This window comes from Bombina bombina, chromosome 4, assembly GCF_027579735.1.
Source record: "Bombina bombina isolate aBomBom1 chromosome 4, aBomBom1.pri, whole genome shotgun sequence".
Classification (NCBI taxonomy): Eukaryota; Metazoa; Chordata; class Amphibia; order Anura; family Bombinatoridae; genus Bombina; species Bombina bombina.
The window spans coordinates 846,265,501-846,291,058 of NC_069502.1; the positions used below are offsets into that span (position 1 = coordinate 846,265,501).

General features: G+C 44.0%; 1 protein-coding gene across 1 annotated transcript in view; it reads left to right on the plus strand.

The window, feature by feature from the left end:
* The first annotated feature begins 1,674 nt into the window (after positions 1-1,674).
* LOC128657971 (oocyte zinc finger protein XlCOF8.4-like) overlaps positions 1,675-25,558 on the plus strand; it is a 218,523-nt gene continuing 194,639 nt past the window's right edge. The window contains exons 1-2 of the mRNA XM_053712411.1: positions 1,675-1,791; positions 24,403-24,462. Coding sequence (XP_053568386.1) covers positions 1,714-1,791; positions 24,403-24,462 — 138 coding nt within the window. The 5' untranslated portion in view covers positions 1,675-1,713. The remainder of the gene's footprint in view (positions 1,792-24,402; positions 24,463-25,558) is intronic.

The window sequence follows — 25,558 nt, forward strand, 5'->3', positions numbered from 1 at the left end:
AGATGAGGAACTGAGAAATACCAAAACAGAGCTACCAATTTGGGATAATCTTATAAATTAGAGGATAATTGGGAACTCTGCCAGGATTAACAAATTTTGTGATCCAGGGAACTACTACACATTGGGCTAGATTACAAGTGGAGCGCTAATTTATCACGTGCCCGTAAACAGGCAAATTCTCATGTTAAATAACCAGCCATTAGAAGTGACTGGTTATTGCTACCGCAAGCTTGTGGTAGAAATTAGCACTTAAAAAACTAACCACAGGTCAGACCTCTGGTTAATTTTTAAAATGTGCCCCATTTGCCCCACAAAAAATATGTAGTGTTTTTTCATAAATAAAAAAATATTAGCTTTTTTTTAAAAGTAGTTTTTAGGGGTTAAATGGATTGTGTGTGGGGTGTTAGAGAAAATAAAGTCACTGAAAAGTGCCTTTACATTGCGGTCTATGGGGACTTTGTGTTAGATATAAATATATATGTACAGTATATATATATATATATATATATATATATATATATATATATATATATATATATATATATATATATATATATATATATATATATATACAGGTGGCCCTCGTTTTACAATGGTTCAATTTACACCGCTTCAGAATAACAACCCTTTTTTTTTCCAGTCATGTGACTGCTATTAAAAAGCATTGAGAAGCAGTGCATTTATTAAAATAGCCAGTAGGTGGAGCTGTCCGCTTGTGTTGCAGCAAAGCCAAGCAAGCTGAAATTAATCAGTTTAAGCAGACCTGAGCTATTGAGCAGATTTCAAAGGGACAAGATCTTCCTGTCTATAAATCAGTCCAGACTGGAATGCATATAAAGAACTGTTTGCAGAAAAATGCAAGTGAAGTCTGTGTTGTGTGATTATTTTATTAGGTTTATAATGCAGTTTAGCAAATGTTTTTGTTCATTTAATTTAGTTTAATTATATATTCTGTGTTGTGTGATTATTTTATTAGGTTTATAATGCTGTTTATCATTTAAAGTCTTCATTTCAAAGCTTTAAAAATAATGTATTAGGTGTTACTTATGACAATTTTGAGAGGGGCCTGGAACCTAACTTCCCATTGACTTACATTATAAACTGGGTTTCAATTTACAACGGTTTCTCATATACAATGTTACCAATGCACAAGAGAATTCTGGGTAAGCTATGCAAATTAGATATGCAAATTCTCAGTTTTTTTGCTTCAAAAATACAGTTTTTACACAGCTATCCCTTTAACAGGACTATAGCGGCAAATCAGAAATCACTCCTAGACAGCCTGTTTCGTTCTATGGAAGAGTGTGCAATGCTTCTGTTCAATGCTAACGTGAGGTTGTGTTGCATTGCACCTAACTTGTAATACCAGCGTACATTTGCGTGCGGTGGTATTACTAAGTTGAATTCAAATATTGCTTATCAGCTTATTCTGCATATTCTTATATACAGTCACCCTTTTCTTGCTTCTAATGACTTCTGATGCTAGTAAATATAATTAAAAAATATATCATCCCCTAACATTTGACAAACATGCTATATAAATATTGTCACATTTTGTAACTATATGTATTACTTGCTCTACATGCAGCTGGTCACATGTAGTATTAGACAGAAAGAGCTCTGATTATTTCCGATCTTCCATGTTGCCGTTTTCCTTTCTTCTTGCAGGTGTCACATTTATAGCATCTGACTTGGTCACTGACGATAAACACGATGAACAAATGCAGGAAGCAGATGGCAGAGCAGTTCCTGAGTCAGGCCCTGGGCATCATCTGCCTACTGACCGGAGAGGTGAAAACTGCTGGGAAATGTCATGATGAAACTGGTCCTATTTCTTGTGCCACTTTGCCATCACACTAACCCTAACTTCAGCTTACCCTGGCCCATCTCACTAACCCTAAATTCAGCTCACCCAGACCATCTCCTTAACTCTAACCTCAGCTCACCCAGACCATCTCACTAACCCTAGCTACAGCTCACCCAGATCATTTCTCTAACCCTAACTTCAGCTTACCCAGAAATCTCACTAACCCTCACTTCAGCTCACACAGACCATCTCACTAAGCCTCACTTCAGCTCACACAGACCATCTCACTAACCCTCACTTCAGCTCACACAGACCATCTCACTAACCTTCACTTCAACTCACACAGACCATCTCACTGACCCTCACTTTAGCTCAAATTGTGCAATTCATCCAGCAGCGATACTCACAGGTTAGAGCTTCAAGGAGTCACTACAAAACTCCCCAACAATAGTGGAATAATGTAAAATGAAACTCTCCAACATGCCAAAGTTTCAATACTTTATTTGAGAGAGTGCAGAGTCAAACAGCCACGACGTTTCGGGGAACCATGCCCCTTAATCATGTGGTAAGTGATAGTACAGGTATACCTGTTTAAATAGCTCACCTTGGGATTTTAACCCTTACAATCTTGTAATTTACATTCTATAAATGCAACAGCACCATCTGCTGGTGAAAAATAGGTAGACCATGTACAAAAATTAAAAACAAAACAGCTATGAAGCCCCTATAACAGAACCACATCTACACATACAGAAACACTGCAATTCAATCATTAGAATTTATTCTAAGAACATTAAGCAACATGATTTAAGATTAGTACTGCAGAATATATGAACACAAGAGCAACACCAGCTCAATAGAACACAGACCAGTCTATCTCTCTATTAAAATACCTATATAGAAAAAAATCAGTGCGCCAAATACCTATATATAGGAAATCTATGAACATATAGTGCATCAAAAGTAAAAACGCCTATACATGTAAATACAAAAGTGACAAATGAAAAAACAATGTGGTTGTAAACCCAGTTCAATCAAACCATAGATGCAAGTGAAGGGGTCGTTGTAATGGACAGTTCATTTAGTCCAATTCCAAATCCAGAAATCTGGAGCGGGTGGCAAGCTGCTTCTTCGAATTTCTTGTCGGTGTCCCAAGATGTTATGTTCTGCAGAAATGAATGATAAAGAAAGAAGGCGCCACCATAGTGCACAATCAGATGTGTATAACACGCCAGTTAAAAAAGTAAGACCGTACTTACAAGCTGTAAGACACTTGAGAAGTGTCACAAACGCCTTCTGGACTATTAGTAGAGTCGTCCAGCTAACTCCCACTGGTAAATCTCAGAAGTCCTCTGATGTCCTCTGGAGTGTGAGGGTCGTGATGGCAGACAAAAAACCAGCATCCAGCAATGGCAATTACCACAGAGCCGGCTTAAACTTATACTATCCACTCTTGGTGTAGATACAATGTATCAGATGGATAGATAGAATGAATAAATAAAAGATACTTTGTGGCAAAAGTCTTGTAAAAGCATACAGACTTTATTTGGGGTACATAAGCACAACGTTTCTCGGTCTCTCCTGACCGTTTCCTCAAGTGTCTTACAGCTTGTAAGTACGGTCTTACTTTTTTAACTGGCGTGTTATACACATCTGATTGTGCACTATGGTGGCGCCTTCTTTCTTTATCATTCATATCTCTCTATTAAGCCCCCTAGGTTCCAAGGTATCCAACTTAAAAATCCAATAGGATTCACGTTGTTTCAAAAGGACATCCCTATTGCCACCCCTACGGGGGATCTTAATCTGTTCGATTACCTGGAACCTAAGTTGGCTAATATGGTGTCCCATGGCTAGAAAATGATAAGCCACTGGTGCAGTGAGTACCTTACACCTGATGTTGCTCTTGTGTTCAGTAATTCGATACCGTACCCTCCTAGAGGACTCGCCAATGTAGGCTTTCCCACATGGGCATTTGATCATATAGATAACATAATTGCTATTACAAGTAAAATAGTCCCTATAATAAAATTTATAACCACTATGTGGGTGTAAAAAATAGGGACTTTTTACTATTGAATTACAATTGCTACACCCTAGACAGGGGAAACAGCCTAAATTCTTTTTGGTGATGAACCGTTGTAACAATGTTCTACCAGGGCCAATGTCAGCTTTGATTAGAGAGTCCCTCAAGCTCTTACTCCGCTTGTATGCTGGCATAGGCATTTGGTCAAATTCAACAACCTCCGAATTGCAATCTTTTAGGATACCCCAATATTTCCTGATAATTTTCCAAACCTGATCACTTTGTCTGGAAAATTCAGATACAAAAATCATCCTCTTTGAATCTTTTTTGACAGATAGACCAGGCTTTAACAATGATTTTCGATCCAATTGAGACACCTGATTAATGGTGTCTACAATGAGATCTCTGGGGTACCCGCGTTGCAAAAATTTGTCACCCATTTCTGAAAGTCTCAAGGGTACTTTAGATTCCTCTGCAACTATGCGCTTTACTCTGAGCAATTGGCTCTTTGGCAATGATCTGATCAGAGAAGGATGATGTGCACTGCTATATAACAGCAGATTATTCCTATCAGTTTCCTTACTGAAAATATCAGTCTTGAAATTGCACCCATCCTTCAGAACAGTCACGTCCAAAAAGTCAATTGAAATTTCACTGTAAGTAAGTGTGAACTTAATGCTGTTTGTCGAATTGTTCAACTCCTTAAAAAAAAGTTCAAGGGCTCCAACGTTGCCCAACCATATTCCAAAAATATCATCAATGTAGCGCCACCAGGCAAAGACAAATTTCTCTTCAAAGAGATTCATAAAAATATTTGCATAGTTAGGGGCAACGTTGGAGCCCATGGCTGTACCCTGTAACTGCAGATAGAAAAAGTATTCAAATAAAAAATAATTATTAAAGAGTATGATCTCTAGCAGTTGCAGAATAAACCAAATTTGTGAACTGGAGTATAAACCAGAATTAAAGAGCGCATGTTTAACAGCTCCCAGCCCGCTCTCATGGGTGATTGAGGTATATAGACTTGCCACATCCAGACTGAAGAGAATAAATTTATCAGTCTGGAGTTGCAAGTTGTTCAACTTGACCAAAAAATCATTGGTATCCTTGATAAAAGTACTTGACTGCTCCACCAGGGGTCTCAAAAGTTTATCCAAAAAGATGGATATCCCTGAGAACACAGAGTTAGTTCCAGCAACAATAGGCCGCCCAGGTGGTGCAGTCAAGGACTTATGAATCTTAGGCAGCACATATAGTACTGGCGAGATAGGATCTTTGACAATCAAATATTTAGCAGTTTTGTCATCAATGATGCCATTGTTAAGTGCAATTTTTTTTTTTTTTTTTTTTTTAATATTTTATTGAGGTTTTAAAAGTAGTGTACAAGGAAGTAAGCAAGCAAAAATAAAAATAAAAAAATAGTACAATACAGTGTGAAACATTAACCATTATCATATTACATGTGTACCCGTATCAAGGGGCTGACTTTGCTTTACAGGAACCTCATTTTTAAAAGTACTTACATTATGGATTAAAATGATTTCCCCCAGTTGGAAAAGAGTGGCCACTCTTGGACCGCTAATGACAGTGTACTGTTGGAAAGGGGACTACTAAGGTATAAGGTTGGGAGGGCCACTTTTGGACCCAATTTCTAACATTGATGAGTAAAATGAAAATGAGAGATAATAATAAAAATAAATATAAAAGGGAACCATCAATAAATGCTCAATAAGTTAGTCAGGATTATTGATTATGGTACATTTTTATCCAGGGACCTATAGGGACTATTAGATATAAAATGCATATATTGTAAAGGGTCAGGATGATAGAGGGTAACTGAGATTCACAATAACTTCAACATAAAAGAAACAAACAGTATGAGCCTAACCAATAGGTTAACTATAGGTTAAGATTAGGGAATACTGATCTTGTAGGGAGCAACTGAGCCAGAACAGTTAACGATGTGATGAGGTCCTAAAGATAGGATATCAATATAGCACAGTTGTACAGTGGATCAAAACAGTTGTTAAATAATACATTCAGTCTGAGGTTAAACATGGAGGAGAACCATTAGTCTGAAAAGGAATAGTTTAGACAGGGCTTATGGGGGTTTCTCAGGGCTCTCAACACAATTACTATTAGGCAACTTAGGGGATATACATGCATGAGGGCTAGTAAATAGCGGATTAAAGCTAGTAGCAAGATTCTTGAATGGTACAATCCTCCCAAACCTACTAGCTAATTAACCCAAAACAGGACTCATACATGCACACCAAAACATAAGAAACAAACAAACCCTGATCTGCAATAATAATACCCCACTGAACTCCCGGTCTCAGCATGCGTCCCAAAAGCAGTTCTTGGTGCATAATTATAATTTACCCTACTCCGTGTCTCACATCTAGGGAAGCACTATGGGCATGAGTCCTCAAGTTGAGAAAGGGCCGCTTCCAAAAAGTGGGGATCGTTATATGCGCTAATTGCGCAGATCTTGTGGAACCAGGAGTGAGGTAGCGGTCTGCCATGGCGGAAACTTCCCTGTTCGCCAGGGTCAGGAGAGTAGCCTCCGGGGTCAAAGGGCCTGCAGTACTGTAGTGTGTCCGCATAAACCGCGGGCTGGTAGCAAGTGTCCTGATAAATGTCCCACACTGATGGTCTGCCTCTCAGCCCCATTCTTACCGGAGGAATACGGTGATGTGCAGCTGCAAGTCCCATTGCTATGGCCAGATCCTCCACTTTAGGGCTCCTCCTGCGATTAGCTGAATTCAATTTGCCCATGACCGGAGCGCTGCTATTTGGCCCAAGTCCAATCGAATCCACCTCACTACACTCTGCGCAACCCGGCGGCGCGACTCTCCGCTCCAGACTAGCCGGCTGCTTCATCCGTTTGCCCGATGGGTCACTCGCAGTTGCAGCCATCATGACTGTGCTCGGGTAAGTTTCTGGTGTTAGGAGAAACTCTTCTACTGGCTTAGATGCAGGTGTTTGGATCGGGTATGGAGGAGGTTTGGTGGGGAGCTCTAGTGAAGGCTGCTTCTCTCCCTTAGCCTTGACACATGTGTCTTTTAGGGATGCAAATTCTTCTCCAAATATTGTGCAAATTTCTTTAAAGTGTGCATCCAGCATGACTTTCATTTCCCTTAATATCAGCGTAGTATCCAGCGCCATTTTTTATGTATGGTGCGCTATATTTTGAGCAGCTATATGATGTCCCTTATCACGAAAGGCAGTAGAATGGAGATTCCAACTGTAGTTATGCTGTCGTTTTACTTTACTTCAGTCCCTTTTTCTGCAAAAAGTGTCAGTGTCTTTGCACTGCATACCTGGCGTACAAGATACCGGGGGGGGTGTTGAGAGCCTTTACTGAAGTAACTGCCTTAGGCCTCAACGCTCCAGATCGATTTCCAAAGGTTATAATACCAAAAATTTACTATCACCCGACTCAGTTTGGTCTGTGGATTTTTAATATCAAGGTGTTGGAGTTGGATGATCTTCCTGGCCACTGATAAAAGGCAGATTATCTGTGATTCCCTTGGAGCAACCGATATTGCTACCATTCAAGGTGCTGCCCAGAGACACGCCCCGTTAAGTGCAAATTTGACAGTGACAGATATCTCTTTAGTAATCTTAGATAAAGGATTAACAGCAATTTTCTTGTATACATTCCCAGTGCTTAGCTGATGATAAATCTCAGACCTATAATCAGTTTTGTTCAAGATCACAGTCGCACCGCCCTTATCAGCTTGCTTTAAAATCACCTTATCATTAGATTTAAGTGATTTCAGGGCTAGATGGTCAGCTGCTGTGAAGTTGACAAAACCAGGTTTAACCTTATGCTTCTGTTGAGTAACTTTAGACTGCAATTTATGTACATCCAAAAGGACAAGTTGTTCAAAAGTAGCTATACTATGATCAGTAACCATAGGATAAAACGAACTTTTATTAAACAGCCCCAAATTCTTGATGCTTAAAGGGTTAGTTTTATTGACACAATTATCAACAGGGTCAGAGCTAACAGCAGTAGAACCAATATCGCTATTACACTGTGATAACCTCTTATCCTTATTACAATGCCAGAATTTTAATCTAACATTCCTGAAAAACCTATGCAAATCTTTGTTGAGGTTAAAAAAATCACAGTCACTCAGTGGGCAAAACGATAGTCCTTTCTGCAGAACATCCGCTTCCCTTGTATCAAGCGGGCAATCAGATATATTAACAACTATATCTTTTTGCGTGCCCTGGTAACTCTGTTGGTTAACGTTTTGTTGGTCTTGTTTACCTTGGCGGACTTGCTTGTGCCTCCGATGTTTCCGGCCCCTTCTCCTGCACTGTCGGAGGCCTCTGTTTGTAAAAAATCAGAGGATGAATCGGAGCTGCTGCCTGACGCTGCGTTACGTCGCTGTTGCCTTCTCCTTACACCGGAAGTGACGTAACGCTCTTTTCCCATAGGGTCGTACACCCAGCGGTAGATTCGATTGGAGGAATAATCATCAGTGTCCCTTTGGAACTTTAACCTCTTCCTTTCCTCGATCGTTGTTCTCATCTCGGTGAGTAATTCTTTGTTGGAAGATATCAATTTGTCCCATTCATCCGTGGAAATACTCTGACGAATTTCCTCCTCCAATGTTGCAATAGCCACTTTGATGTTGTTAAGGTCAATCTGTAAATATTCTACTGTGAGGACAATCAGGTACTAATCTTAAATCATGTTGCTTAATGTTCTGAAAATAAATTCTAATGATTAAATTGCAGTGTTTTTGTATGTGTAGATGTGGTTCTGTTATAGGGGCTTCATAGCTGTTTTGTTTTTAATTTTTGTACATGGTCTACCTATTTTTCACCAGCAGATGGTGCTGTTGCATTTATAGAATGTAAATTACAAGATTGTAAGGGTTAAAATCCCAAGGTGAGCTATTTAAACTGGTGTACCTGTACTATCACCACATGATTAAGGGGCATGGCTCCCCGAAACGTCGTGGCTATTTGACTCTGCACTCTCTCAAATAAAGTATTGAAACTTTGGCATGTTGGAGAGTTTCATTTTACATTATTCCTCACTTTAGCTCACTCAGACCATCTCCCTAACCCTAACTTCAGCTCACCCAGACCGTCTCACTAACCCTCACTTCAGCTCACCCAGACCATCTCACTAACCCTCACTTCAGCTCACCCAGACCATCTCACTAACCCTCACTTCAGCTCACCCAGACCATCTCACTAACCCTCACTTCAGCTCACCCAGACCATCTCACTAACCCTCACTTCAGCTCACACAGACCATCTCACTGACCCTCACTTCAGCTCACACAGACCATCTCTCTGACCCTTACTTCAGCTCACACAGACCATCTCCCTAACCCTAACTTCAGCTCACCCAGGCCATCTCCCTAACTTCAGCTCACCCAGACCATCTCCCTAACTTCAGCTCACCCAGACCATCTCACTGACCCTCACTTCAGCTTACCCAGACATCTCACTGACCCTCACTTCAGCTCACACAGACCATCTCACTGACCCTCACTTCAGCTCACACGGACCATCTCACTGACCCTCACTTCAGCTCACATGGACCATCTCACTGACCCTCACTTCAGCTCACACGGACCATCTCACTGACCCTCACTTCAGCTCACACGGACCATCTCACTGACCCTCACTTCAGCTCACACGGACCATCTCACTGACCCTCACTTCAGCTCACACGGACCATCTCACTGACCCTCACTTCAGCTCACACGGACCATCTCACTGACCCTCACTTCAGCTCACACGGACCATCTCACTGACCCTCACTTCAGCTCACACGGACCATTTAGAAACTGTATAGTATAGAGAGCAATTAAAAATAAGTAGATATGCGTTAAGTAATCAGAGGTGCAGACCCTTGTGAACTATATAATTACCCAAACATTAGAGAGAATGTAATAGTCTGTATTTACAAAGACAGGGAATTCAGCACACTCAACAGTCAAAGAATTTTAGTTTTAAATTCAAGTACATTTTATTTCACGTGTGAATCTCGGAAAGACAATGAATAGCGCTTCAAAAGAACAATGATAAGCCAAAATTAATTTATTTATAATGAAATATGTGCAAAAAATAACAAATACATAAATGAATTACTGTTAGAGACGTCTCTTCAAGGATAAACAGAATGGCTGAAAAACTGTCAGTTTCTATGAGGAAACTTACAACACCTCCATCAGAGGGCAAACCCACAAAATTATTTCCGGGATACGTTGCCATAATATAAGTTAAGGATCTATGTAATAACCTCATAAACTGTTCAAAGTAGGAAACTTATATCAAATGAACAGATGCAAATTTCACTGGATAATTCATAGACACAAACTATCCTTAAAATAACAACCACAACACCTCTATCAGCGGAAAACACCAAAAGTATACAGACTAGGGAAATGTTATTGTGACGGAATCCGGTTACCCCAACTGGGTAGCTCCACCAAAAGGATCCTTCACGTCCCTGGAACCAGCTGCTATGAGGGGAGAAAGTGATTTCAGCAATCCCACCCAGATAACTATACAGACTAGCATTCAGGTGAAAACAAGAACTAATTTTTATTAGGGAAAACACACAACATTTTTACAGAAACTGATCTTGATAACGAGCCTTATCTGACCTTCACATCTCCTGCCATTCCCGTCCCGCCAGACAGGCTGGCGCCTGCCATAGCAGCCACAGTCCCACAGAGATCCACGACACGGGTGGTGATTTCGGAGTGATCCCGGGGGAGTGGCGGCACTTCCAAGGTGTCATTTGAAAGCTCTTGGTCCCCAGATGCCACAGTCGAAAAAGGCATGATTGGTTACTGGGGACCGGAGTTACTGCCCGTTAAAGATTAGGGGTAGGGGTGTCCAAAACCCCCAGTAACCAAAATAGCTCTCCTTCGGCAATTCCACCAACTCTTGTCCTCCCTAGGGACTACCAATTCCCAAAAGAGCGGAGCTCTGGGGCAAAGAGCCGCTGATGCGGACGACCGGCAGCTCCAGGAGGCTGGCCAGCCAGCCAGATAGGGATAGGTCGGTCAGAGTCCAGCTTCTTCCAAGATCCGGTTTACATACAAAACAAGGGAAACCAAAGTTCTGGGAGATCATGTTTGCTCTGAGAAACAAGAGGGGGTAGTAGTTTAACCCATGCAGCCCAGTAGATCCACACACGGGTCAGCCTGGGGCTGTCCGGTGAGCTTATGCCACTTCAGTCTGCCGGGAAAGTCCATTGGCGTTTCCATTGCTTTTACCCGGCCGGTACTAAATGTCAAAGTTAAATGGCTGCAGGGCTAGACTCCACCTCAACAGTCTTTCATTGTCCCGGAAACTCTATTAAGCCATACTAGGGGGTTGTGGTCTGTGAGGACGGTGAAGGGTCTCCCATAGAGGTAGGGCTGTAACTTCTTCAGGGCCAGACACTCTTCCTCCACCGCCGCGTAGCCTACCTCTCTGGGCAACAGTTTTCTACTCATGTAGGCTATGTGGTGGTCCTGCCCCTCTTCATCTGTCTTAATTCAGCTCCCAACCCGAACATGGAGGCATCTGTGTGGACAGAAAAACATTGTGTGGGGTTAGGAGCGGCCAGTACTGGAGAAGAGACTAAGGCAGCCTTAAGACTCTGGAAGGCAGCTTCACACTCGCGGGACCACAGGACCTGTCGAGGTAGTCGCTTACGGGTCAGGTCGGTCAGGGACTGGGCCAGGGCACTGTAAGGTGGGCCAAATTTCCAGTAGTAAACGGCGGTCCCTAGAAAAGCTAGGACTTGGGTTTTGGTCCGGGGAGTGGACCAGTTGGCCAGTGTCTCGACCTTAGCCAGCTTCCCGCAGCCTACTCGTGGCCAAGATACTGGAGCTCCGAGCTCCCGATGGTTCACTTGTCGGGTTTCAGGGTCAGTCCTGCTGCTCTGAGGCGATCTAAAACGACTCCTAGGTGGGCCAGATGGTCCTCCCAGGTGTCGCTATTGATGGCAATGTCATCCAGGTATGCACAGGATTAGTCCTGGAAGCCATCCAGTAGGCGATCCACGATCCTTTGGAAGGTGGCTGGAGTGTCCTTCATCCCAAATGGCATGACCTTGAACTGGCAGAGGCCGAAGGGGGTGATGAAGGCAGACTTGGGGACGGACTCTGGGTCTAGAGGGATCTTCCAGTATCCATTGCAGAGGTCAAGGGTGGTCAGGAAATGGCCGTGGGCGATTATGTCTAATAGATCGACTCAGGGCATAGGATAGACATCAGTGGTGGTTCTGTCATTGAGCTTACGGTAGTCAATGCAGAACCTGATAGTTCCGTCCTTTTTGGGTACCAGCACCACCGGGGAGGCCCAGGGGCTTTTGGATGGTTCAACGACACCTAGGTCCAACATTCCCCGGAGCTCACGGTGCATGCTCTCCCAGACTGCCTCTGGGACCCTTTAGGCTGTCTGTCACAGGGGAGCCTGTCCCGGAGTCTCCACTCGGTGTACGGCCGTTGTGGTGTACCCAGGGACAGTAGAGAACATATATCGTCATTGTTCCAGGAGTTCCCGGACTTGCTTTCTCTGCTCAGTCCCTAACCTCTCGTCTAGGGATATGTCGGCAACTCCTTTGTGGAGTCAGTGGGTCCGGGGAGCTCCAGCATTGGAAGACTCTGAGTCCTCCACCGCCGGAGCACAGATAGCAGCCACATCCTTGGCCCTTTCATGCCTTCAACATGTTCACATGAATGGTCCGGCGGACCCGGTCATCTGAGCATTTGGCTACCAGGTAAGTGGTGTCATTGAGTTGTTCCACTATCTGGTAGGGTCCTTGCCAGGAGGCCTGTAACTTGTCTGTTTTAACTGGCTTCAGGGCAAGGACCTTCTGTCCTACTGAGAGGGTGCGAGTACGAGCATTTCGGTCGTACCACCTTTTCTGTTTATGCTGGGCAACTCAAAGGTTCTCTCGCACCTGGTCAGCGAGGTCCTTCAGTCGGTCCCTGAGTTGGAGAACGTACTCCACAACGGAGTGTTCTTCCCCCTCTATAGTCCCTTCCCAGTGGGCTCTTACTAAGTCAAGGGGTCTCCTTATCTTCCGGAAATACACTAATTCAAAGGGAGAGAAGCCCATGGATTCCTAGGGCACTTCTCGGTATGCAAAGAGGAGGTGCAGCAGGAATCTTTACCAGTTCTTGTGAGTTGCCGACAACATCCTAAGCAGCTGCTTTAGGGTCCCGTTTAACTGCTCACATAGCCCATTCGTCTGGGTATGATAGGGGGCACTGTGCAGGGGTTTGATCATGCAAAATTTCTTTAACTGTTTATAAGTGATTTCCGCAGTGAACTGTGTTCCTTGGTCGGAAATCACTTCCCGAGGGAAGCCTATCCTGGTGAATATACGGAGCAATGCATCTGGATATTAGCCAAGGGGATTGCCTCTGGGTATCGAGTGGCATAGTCCACTACTGTAAGGATGTACCTTTTCCCTGAGGGGCCCCACTATATTTACTGCAACCCTGCTAAAGGGTTTGTCGATAATAGGCATAGGGTGTAGGGGTGCTTTAGTATGGTCCAGTTTTTCCTACTTTCTGGCACACCTCACAAGATTTACAGTATTCTCTAATATCTACTGTAATTTCTGGCCAGAAAAAGGTTTAGGTCAAACGGTGGTGGGTCCTGGCCTTTCCTAAGTGACCAGCTAGGGGAATTTCGTGTCCTATTTTCAGTAGGTCGGACCGAAACTTCTATGGTACAACCAGCTTATGCTTGGACACCGGTCCCTTTCTCCTCTCGGAGATCCAGTACAGAAGCCCCCTTTCTCATTGGAACCGCTCTTCCCTGGGGGTCTGTACCCACCCGATATCCTTAGGGTGCTAAGGTTGGGTCGTTCAGGGTCTCCTGAGTGAAGTCAGAGGGGGATGCCCAGGAGGGTCGGTCAGGGAGTAGGGGGTTAGTCGGGGCAGGTGGTCGGGGTAAGGTAGGAGTCAGGGCAGAATGCCTCACCTGGGACCCCGGAGATGGTGTGATGGCTTTGAGTCTGGCTTGCTGAAGGGTTGTCACTGGGCAGGTATCCGCTTAGGTATTCCCCATGGTGGCTGAAACAAGGTGGCCTAAGTCATTCCCTAGTAGGACCTCGGCAGGGAGGTGCTGCATCATGCCCACCTCCACAGTACAGGAGCCGGCTTTCCAATTCAGATGTACCCGGGCTGTGGGGACCTCCAGGATGGCACCTCCCACTACTCCAACAGCTATGGTTCGGCTGGAGGGGGGGGGACTAGGTGCGGTTGGATCAGGGAGACGGTGGCTCCAGTATCCCTCAATCCCTGGGCCACCCTCCCATCGACCAATACGTCCTGCCAATGGTGCTGACGATTGTCCTGAGGCACAAGGCTAATGTGGTGCAGAACGCCCACTTCCTCATTTCGCCATTCTGCATAGTGGTCAGGACCCACTGTATACATGCAGTGGGCAGCGGCCTGATAGGTCCTAGCTTGAGGGGCTCCCCACTGGGCCGGTGTGGGGTTTCTCGGCTGCTGGGCTGGGGGGTTCCTTGGCTTTGTCGGGCAAAACCGTTGTATGTGGCAGAGTTGCCCAGACCTGTAGCAGCCCCCTTGGTTGCTGATCCCGGCCGGGGAAACAGGAGCCAGCCGGGCTTGGGGCAGCCGAGGTGCTATTGGGGTTCGGGCAGGAGTGGAAACAGATCGAGTTACGGGCTGGGGTCCTGGGGCGGCCTGGTGCCGGGCATCTACATATTTGTCGGCCAGGGCGGCGGCTTGGTCGGCTGTGGTGGGTCTTTTGCCCTTTACCCAATCCCGAGTGTGGTTGTAAAACTGCTCCAGAAGGAAGAGCTGGATCGCCTCAGTCAGGGTGGTTATATGGCAGCAGGTGATCCAAGAGTTCAGGGATCGGGCTAACCGGTGGGCGAACTCTGTGTATGGTTGCCCTTTTTGTCTTTGAAGCTCCCGGAATTTCAGCCGGTGTGCCTATGGCGTGAGTCCATAGCGGGCAAGGATGCACTCCCTTACCCCTTCGTACTTGGCTTGTTCTTCATGGGGGGCTAGTGTGGAAGGCCTTCAAAGCCCTGCCGGTTGGCATCGGCAACCCCCTGCAACCGACACTGAGTCTCAAAGAGCTGTAGGTAGCAGTCAATCTCCGCCCCATCATCCTGGAAAGCCCGGAAGGCCGCATAGGGTAGCTTCTTGGGCCTGGTAGAGGAAGCCAGGGGATCCTGCACTACTCCCCCCATGGACTTCTGCAGCTCCATCAAATGCACTTTAGTGGTGTCGGCAATGACCCGAGTAGCAATCTCCTCAGGTGGGGTAGATCCATAGAGGTCCAGTTGCCATTGGACCTGTCTCTGTAGATCCGACATGGTAGTTTCCGAGGTGGAGGCAGTGCTGGGCCGACTGCTGCATTAATCGCTATCCGACCCACCCAACGGCTTGCTAGCCCAATCATCCTCCATCAGTTCGGCTATAATTACTGCCTTTGACTTGTGGCCAGCTGTTTTTCCTCTAGCCTGCAGCATGCTTTTCAGTTCCTCTTTCTGAAGCCTGAGATACTGCTCCATCCGGAAAGGTCTTCAGGTTGTGGTTTGGACATTCCAGGTAGACGGATGCATCCCACCGTTGTCACCACTGTGATGGAATCCAGCTAACCTGACTGGGTAGCTCTGCCAAAAGGATCCTTCACGCCCCTGGAACCAGCCACTATGTAGAGGAGAAAGTGATTTTGGCAATCCCACCCAAATAACTAGACAGTCTAGCATTCAGGGGAAAACAATAACTAGAAAGAAAATTGAGGAGCACTCGAGTGTTGGCAAGTGAAAACATTTAATGGACAGTTACAAAGTACACATAGACGTATAGTGAGGAGTAAATACTCCGGGGTAAAATACAGAGTAAAGTGTACAAAAAGGGAGTGCAGGGGCACTAAAACAAACGGCTTATGCGTTTCGGCCTAAGCCTTACTCATAGCCATATTAAAACAGTGTGACAAACTAACTAGTTATCATACCTAGCCCATGCACCAATTGGCCGCCCGGTAAACACCTCTCCAAAAGCTGGCCAATCCAAAGTGTGTAATGTTACACACCCCTATTGAACACACCCACCCTAATTACCATAGTAAAGGCATTAAACACACCCACAGAACAGTATTGACATAAGATTGGGTGATAGCCTGTCGGATGTCCATCCCCTCCTTCTTGTTTGCTCCCGGGGTAAACTTGATAGACAAATATTTGCTGCACGCAGCAAAAGCCGCTGCGCCCTGTGTGTCAGCAAGAATCACACACCCCCAGGAAACACACGTAGCGAGGGCAAAGAGCCTGTCGTCACTAATGTATGCTGACTAATACTATGAGTGTCAGCACAGCACCGGCAATTGCACCCAATGGATTACCAAATATATAAAGGTGCCAAAGAAAAATGACAAAAACAATAACTACTTTTTATTAGGGAAAACACACAACATTTATTCAGAAACTGATCTTGATAACAAGCCTTATCTGACGTCACATTTCCAGGACACGGGAGTGGTGATTTTGGGGTAATCCCTGGGGAGTGTCGGAACTTCCAATGTGTCATTTGAAAGCTCTCGGTCCCCAGATACCACAGTCCAAAAAGCGACACGATTCGTTACTGGGGACCGGAGTTACAGCCCGTTAAAGATTAGGGGTAGGGGTGTCCCCCAGCTTCTTCCAAGATCCGGTTTACATACAAAACAAGGTAAAACACGATTTGTTACTGGGGACCGGAGTTACAGCACGTTAAAGATTAGGGGTAGGGGTGTCCCCCAGCTTCTTCCAAGATCCGGTTTACATACAAAACAAGGTAAAACAAAGTTCTGGGAGATTGCGGTTGCTCTCAAGAGCCCAAAACCGCTAAGAAACAAGAGGGGGGTAGGAGTTTAACCCCTGCAGCCCAGTATCCGTGACAGTTGTCATGACATATATGCGACTGCGGATCTATGTGCTAGTTGTACAACATCGGTATAATAAGTTAGGGCTGTGGCAGGATATAAGCAACATATAGATGAATAAGTGATCTGCAAAGATTACACTCCTTTACAAGTTCTGTAGATTATTCAGGAACGCCAGGTTAGGTCTCACATAGTTTAAGACTCGCCTTGTAATGCTTATTGTGCTGATTAGGCAAGACAGACCCACATCAATCCAACCTTGCGGACCTTGCGTTTTGAATATTAATACTTTAAAGCGTCAAACAACTTTGCATATATTGCTGGCTTCAAAACAAAACACGATTTCACTCAGTCTCATAAGTTTCCAGCAATGTCTGTGAATCTAGGTGCTTGTCAGCACATCAATTGCCGAAAAGTAAATATCAGCTCCAAAAATCCTCCATAATTTCAGGAGGATATCACACAGACCATTTCACTAACCCTAACCTCAACTCACCCAGACCATCGCACTAACCCTAATCTCAGCTCACACAGACCATCTCACTAACCCTAACTTTAGCTCACTGAGACCATCTCACTAACCCTAACTACAGCTCACCCAGAACATTTCACTCCCCCTAACTTCAGCTCACCCAGACCATCTCCCTAACTTAAGCTCACCCAGGCCATCTCCCTAACTTTAGTTCACCCAGACCATCCCCCTAACTTCATATCACCCAGACCATCTCACTAACCTCAGCTAAGACAGACCATTTCACTGACCCTAACTTTAGCTCACCCAGACATCTCCCTAACTTCATCTCACCCAGCCCATCTCGCTAACCCTAATGCCAGATCACTGAAAGGACCATTAAACTTGACATTTTAGCAATGCATAAAATGTTTCATAATGGAAAATGAAACATTATTGCAATATACATTCATTATTTATTTTGTAGCCTAAAAAAAAATTAAAATATATCTGAAAAATGTGTTTGATTCATTTTCTCCCATTGATGCTTTGGTTAATAATTTAAGGGGATTAATGCAAGCTTTTGTTTAATTTTCCCTCCCTCCCTAAGCTTCTATGGTGTCACATGCTTTCACAAGGTGGACTATCAGTAGGCAAATCATTAATTCTTTGTAATAATAACCAGGTTGTATCAGTGTTAACTCTAACCTCAGCTCACCCAGACGATCTCACTAACCCTAACTTCAGCTCACCCAGACATCTCACTAACCCTAACTTCAGCTCACCCAGACCATCTCACTAACCCTAATTTCAGCTCACCCAGATCATCTCACTAACCCTAACTTCAGCTCACCTAGATCATCTCACTAACCCTCACTTCAGCTCACCCAGACCATCTCACTAACCCTCACTTCAGCTCACCCAGACCATCTCACTAACCCTCACTTCAGCTCACCCAGACCATTTCACTAACCCTCACTTCAGCTCACCCAGACCATCTCACTAACCCTCACTTCAGCTCACCCAGACCATCTCACTAACCCTCACTTCAGCTCACCCAGATCATCTCACTAACCCTCACTTCAGCTCACCCAGATCATCTCACTAACCCTAACTTCAGCTCACCCAGACCATCTCACTAACCCTAACTTCAGCTCACCCAGACCATCTCACTAACCCTAACTTCAGCTCACCCAGACCATCTCACTAACCCTAACTTCAGCTCACCCAGACCATCTCACTAACCCTAACTTCAGCTCACCCAGACCATCTCACTAACCCTAACTTCAGCTCACCCAGGCCATCTCACTAACCCTAACTTCAGCTCACCCAGGCCATCTCACTAACCCTAACTTCAGCTCACCCAGGCCATCTCACTAACCCTAACTTTAGCTCACCCAGATCATTTCGCTCACCCACACCATCTCCCTCACCCAGGCCATCTCCCTAACTTCAAATCACCCAGACCATCTCACTAACCCTAACCTCAGCTCAGGCAGACCATTTCACTGACCCTAACTTTAGCTCACCCAGACATTTCCTAACTTTAGCTCATCCAGATAATCTCACTAACCCTAACTGCAGCTCACCCAGCCCATCTCACTAACCCTAACGTCAGATCACTGAAAGAATCATTAAACTTGACAATTTAACAATGCATAAAATGTTTCATAATGGCGAATGAAACATTATTGCAATATACATTCATTATTTTGAAACCTTTTTTTTTTGTAAAATACATATGAAAATAATTTTCTCCCATGGATGTTTGGGTTAATAATTTAATGGGGTTTATGCAAACTTTTGTTTAATTTTCCCTACCTCCCTAAGCTTCTATGGTGTCACATGCTTTTACAAGGTGGACTATCAGTAGGCAAATCATTCATCTCACTTACCATAACTTCAGCTCACCCAGACCATCTCACTAACCCTAACTTCAGCTCACCCAGACCATCTCACTAACCCTAACTTCAGCTCACCCAGACCATCTCATTTACCCTAGCTTCAGCTCACCCAGACCATCTCACTTACCCTAACTTCAGCTCACCCAGACCATCTCACTTACCCTAACTTCAGCTCACCCAGATCATCTCACTTACCCTAACTTCAGTTTACCCAGACCATCTCACTTACCCTAACTTCAGCTCACCCAGACCATCTCACTTACCCTAACTTCAGCTCACCCAGATCATCTCACTTACCCTAACTTCAGTTTACCCAGACCATCTTATTTACCCTAACTTCAGTTTACCCAGACCACCTTACTAACCCTAACTTCAGCTCACCCAGACCATCTCACTAACCCTAACTTCAGTTCACCCAGACCATCTCACTAACCCTAACTTCAGTTCACCCAGACCATCTCACTAACCCTAACTTCAGTTCACCCAGACCATCTCACTAACCCTAACTTCAGTTCACCCAGACCATCTCACTAACCCTAACTTCAGTTCACCCAGACCATCTCACTAACCCTAACTTCAGTTCACCCAGACCATCTCACTAACCCTAACTTCAGTTCACCCAGACCATCTCACTAACCCTAACTTCAGTTCACCCAGACCATCTCACTAACCCTAACTTCAGCTCACCCTGACCATCTCACTAACCCTATTTTCAGCTTACCCAGACCATCTGACTAACCCTAACTTCAGCTCACCCTGACCATCTGACTAACCCTAACTTCAGCTCACCCAGACCATCTCACTAACCCAGGGACGTGCAGTCAGGGGAGGCACTACCTCATCTATCATTTCTGGCATTACTGTGTGGGGACTCCGTGTCTGAGCTATGAAAGCACTAAATATATCATGCAGTGGTCCATGAGAAGGTGCACTTTAATGGTGGGTAGGAGAGCTGGATGTGCAAAGTTGTTCTTACAGATATAAGCTTTTCCAGCAACCTCCTTGCACTCCGGAGGTTGCTGGAAAAGCTTATATCTGTAAGAACAACTTTGGACATCCAAAGGGTTAGCTCTTTTTTACATATATTTTATTACTTGCTTTGTGACATATAATAATTAATATTTTTGCACTATAACATAGGGATTGGCCTTTAATTATGTTAGGACCCTTGTAGGACTCTGCCCCTTTAAGGAGAATAGCGCAACGTTCCATTCTATCCTAGGTTTTTGTAAATATCTTTGTAAATATTTTTTTGAATACCTTTTTTGGTATGCCTATTATGACTGTACATGTATAATATATGGTAGTCAGGACATTATGCAGCTGTCCGTTTTCAACAAACATATACAGAGTGATGTATATATACACATTTGGCATATCTTACAAACTGTTTTTCCCTTCAGATTGTGGTTATGTGCTATAGTACTTTAGACATGAATGCATTCCACAGGTGTGCACAGGTTTAGACTGAGGGCATGTTTTTTAATTTTAACCTATCACATTTGTTTGAATCCTTTTTAAACAGGTGTGGGGCTCAACACTGTAGGCTATGACTACGGATCATTTCCGAAACATGTAAGCCAGACAGTGCTGCGCCCTCAGCACCTTCCACATCGTTTGCTGTGTTTCTCTATGTTTTAACTTGAGTAAAGAATAAAGGAATATACTTTTATGCAGCTGGGATCGTCTCTCTTTGAACTTTCAATTTGTAGCTAGGCATTTGTTACTGTGTGTATATCTGTGTGTGTGTGTGTGTGTGTATATGTGTTTGTGTGTGTGTTTTTACCAAAGTGAATATTTCAGTTCTGAACCTTTTGAGTGTCCTTTTGCATACAACTGTAAAATTAAATTTGACATTAGGTTCATAATACTGTATGCGCTACTCGGGCATATCTTAGCCAGTGCCTCACTGGCCTTTGAACTCACTGCACTAACCTTAACTTCAGCTCACCTCGACCATCCCACTAACCATAACTTTAGCTCACCCAGACCATCTCACCAACCCTAACTTCAGCTCACCCAAACCATCTCACTAACCCTAACTACCGCTCACCCAGACAATCTCACTAACCCTAACTTCAGCTCCCCCAGATCAGCTCACTAAACTTAACTTTGGCTCAGCCACTCTATCCCACTAACCATAACTTCACCTCACCTAGGCCATCTCACTAACACTAACCTCAGCTTACCCAGACATCTCACTAACCCTAACTTCAGCTCACCCAGACCATCTCACTAACACTAACCTCAGCTCACCCAGACATCTCACTAACCATACCTCTTAGCTCACCCAGACATCTCACTAACCATACATTTAGCTCACCCCTAACTTCAGCTCAGACAGACCATCCCACTAACCATACATTTAGCTCACCCAGACCATCTCACTAACCCTATCTTCAGCTCAGCCAGATCATCCCACTAACCATAGCTTTAGCTCACCCAGACCATCTCACCAGCCCTAACTTCAGATCACTGAAACCATCTCACTAACTTCAGCTCACCAAGACCATCTCACTAACGATAACTTCACCTCACCCAAGCCATCCCACTAACCATAACTTCAGCTCACCAAGACCATCCCACTAACCATAGCTTTAGCTTACCCAGACCATCTCACTAACCATAACTTCGGCTGACCCACACTATCCCACTAGCCTTAACTTCAGCTCACCTAGGCCATCTCACTAACCATAACTTCAGCTCACCCAGACCATCTCACTAACCATAACTTCACCTCACCTAGACCATCCCACAAACTATAACTTCAGCTCACCAAGACCATCTCACTAACCATAACTTCAGCTCACCCAGACCATCCCACTAACCATAACTTCAGCTCACCAAGACCATCTCACTAACCATAGCTTTAGCTTACCTAGACCATCTCACTAGACATAACTTCGGCTCACCCACACTATTCCACTAACCTTAACTTCAGCTCACCTAGGCCATCTCACTAACTTAACCTCACCCAGGCCATCTTCCCTAACCTTAACTTCAGCTCACCCAGACCATCCCACTAACCATACCTTTAGCTCACCCAGACCATCTCACTTACCATAACTTCACCTCACCCAGACCACCCCACTAACTTTAACTTCAGCTCACCCAGACCATCCCACTAAACTATAACTTCACCTCACCCAGACCATCTCACTAACTATAACTTCAGCTCACCCAGACCATCCCACTAACCATACCTTTAGCTCACCCAGACCATCCCACTAACCATACCTTTAGCTCACCCAGACCATCTCACTTACCATAACTTCACCGCACCCAGACCATCCCACTAACTATAACTTTAGCTCACTAACCCTAACTTCAGCTCACCCAGACCATCCTACTAACCATAGCTTTAGTTCACCAAGACCATCTCACTAACATTAACTTAAACTCCACCACAACCCACACCCACAAAACCTCCTCTAGCACTCAGGATAAACATGTAAACACTATAAACCCCCAGCCCCGAGCATCTTCTGCACAACTGTTGACTGTAAAACATCCCTAGCACCCTGGATAATCTGTACAGTTATCTTCTGTTAAACCGTCCTAGCACCCAAGGTTGCCTGCAAAACCTTCCACTACTAAATCTACCCAACACCAATGATCCCTTGCATAACCCTCAATTGATCAACCGCCCAGAACCCAGTATCCCCTGCACAACCGTGCATTTTTAAGTGTCCCCCAGCACAACTATCAAATGTAAAACACACCAAACACCCAGTTTCCCCTGCATAACTTTTCGCTGCATCTATCACTGAAAAATGAAACAAGTCTAGCACCCAAGTGCCCCCCCCCCCTCTGGAAAACCCTCCCATCATTAACAAAAATTCTAAGCATTTCGGACCCTACTATATGACCCCCATGACAAAAACTTCCTCCAGAAACCGAGTCCCTTTGCATAATACCCAAAATACAAAAAATATGAAACCCTAATTCCCAAGGGCCACCCCTGCACCCAAAAAACCTCCTGCAACCCAAAGATTTAACTCTACAGTCCCCCAAATCAGCCCCCTCCGAAGGTTTTATTCTAAATTAAAGGGACAGTGTCTTGTAAAATTGTTTTCACCTTAATGTGTTTCCAATAATTTGTTATACATCTGCAGAGTATAAAATGAATAAGAAATCAATCCTTTATATAAAATAAATCTTTAGGTTTATTTTTGTATTTAAATGGCTGTTTTTGTTCTTTCACCAAATAGGGTTAGCTTGCAGTGAAACCAGATATTCTTATTTTATCACTTTCTGTACACACATGCTTCTTTATATTATCTCTTTATGTATGTCTGTTAACCAAAATTCCACTATTTAGAGAGAACAATTGAAAATTGACATACATATCTCTCATAACTTCGACTAAGAGTGTAATGTCTCCTGCTGGCTATGTTTACACAGTTTTTCTTTAGCCTATACTTAAAGGGACAGTACACTGTAAAATTGTTTTTCCATAAATGTATTTTATACTGCAGAGTATAAAATATTTGAGAAATTGCATTTTCGGGTTTATTTGTGTATCTGAAGTAGCAGGTTTTGTGCTTTGAAACCACAGCCTATTGCAATGGGTTGAGCTTCAGGTAATATCGGATCTCATTATGTTATCACTTTTATGTGCACAGACTTGCTTCCTTATGATATTTGTCTGGAACACCAAAGCTCAATACATAGAGAGAACAATGGAAAATTATCATTTTATTACTTAACTATCCTGCATCCAACTGGGAGTGTAATCTCTTCTGCTGGCTGTGTTTACTTAGGCTTGTCAACAACGTATACGCCAGTATCAAAACTTTCAGTATAGGTTGGGAAACCACAAGCTAAATCGGCTATTTCAAATGCTGAAATATGAGTAAAGGAGCTACTTGCAACCAATTTAATACACTCTAGCAGGTAAAAAGGATCATTGGGAATAATTTAAAGGGGAGAAAGTTTTTGGGTGAACTGTCCATTTAAGTACAAACAAAACCAGCTATTTCAAATGCTGAAATAAAGTAAAAGGAGCGATTTGTAAACAGTTTAATACACTCCAGCAGGAAAAATGGATCATTGGAAACAAATTAAAGTGGAGAAAATGTTATCTTACTCTGTTCCTTTAATTGACCCAGCAGTGTCTTCATCCTTGATTGCATGCCCTCGTTTTTCAGAATCTTCAAACCATAGAGGTCCCACAAAGTAATTCAGTCTGCTACGTTCCTTTGTGGTGATCAGGACTGTGAAAGAAACCCCTTAATTTAAATAGATTTAGAAGCAAATGAAAACTGCAGAAATGTTAGTCCAGGGAAAAAAAGAGTCTGGTGATTTTCTCTTATATATTTTATAGGAATATGCCATTGTGAAGAAGAGGCCTTCACACGGCAGCATTCACCGGCAGAGCGGAGAGGTGAGAACTGCTGGAGAATGTAACTTTATACCAGTCATGTGACATTAACACCCTTACTTACTCATCTGACCCTGTGTGTATTTTCTTCATAAACGGAAAGAGTCCACAGCTGCATTCATTACTTTTGGGAATTCAGAACCTGGCCACCAGGTGGAGGCATAGACACCCCAGCCAAAGGCTTAAATACCTCTCCCACTTCCCCATCCCCCAGTCATTCTTTGCCTTTCGTCCCAGGAGGTTGGCAGAGAAGTGTCAGAAGTTTTTCTATAGTCTCTTATGGAGGGTAGTACTCTTCGAGATGGGACTGGAGTTTTAAATAGTCCTGTCAGCCTCTCAGTGAGAGCATGGATAAAAGTTAGTGTCCGCTGATGCAGGGAGAGTCTTTCTGTGAAACCATCCCGACTCATATTAACAGCTCCACAAGCAATCAGCGTTGAGAAGTTTCACTGCCTGCTTTCTTCTCTCAAGTCCATGGCAGAAGCGATGCTACTATCTGTCACACTTGAAGGGCCGTGTTCCTGTTCCACGGAGTAGATTCCGGTAAGATTGTTTCATTTTTACTTTCATCATGGATGTATTGTAATTACAGTTGTTTATCTGAGAGGCTACAACCTTGCAGGATTAACTTTAACACAGGGTTTTAGTGTGGCTCCTTTTGCATCTTGGAATCAAGGGTTAATATCTCCTGAGGGGGGTTATTGAACGGGGGGGGGGGGGTTTAATCATGGAAACTTGCAACTACTTCCGGGCTTCACACCAATCCAGAGCATGAAAATAAGGAAATATGCAGCCGGGGTCACGTTAAAAAAACAAAATTTATTGGAGACACTTAAAAACAAAGTGAGCCGTAGCTCAATGCTGGCAATCCGGGGTCACAGAACGGCAACTGCAGACCAGACATGTTTTGTGTGGCTCCACCACACTTGATTACTGCTGACTTTTGCTGTTACTGGAACCCTATTTAAAAGAAACAACAATTTCTGAATATTCAATTAAACACAAAAGTTAACCCCTTCATGTCTTTTAGGTAGAAAAACGCAATTTGATGCAATTAAATGCAATAAAGCATGCTCAATCATTAGCTTATACAAAAAGG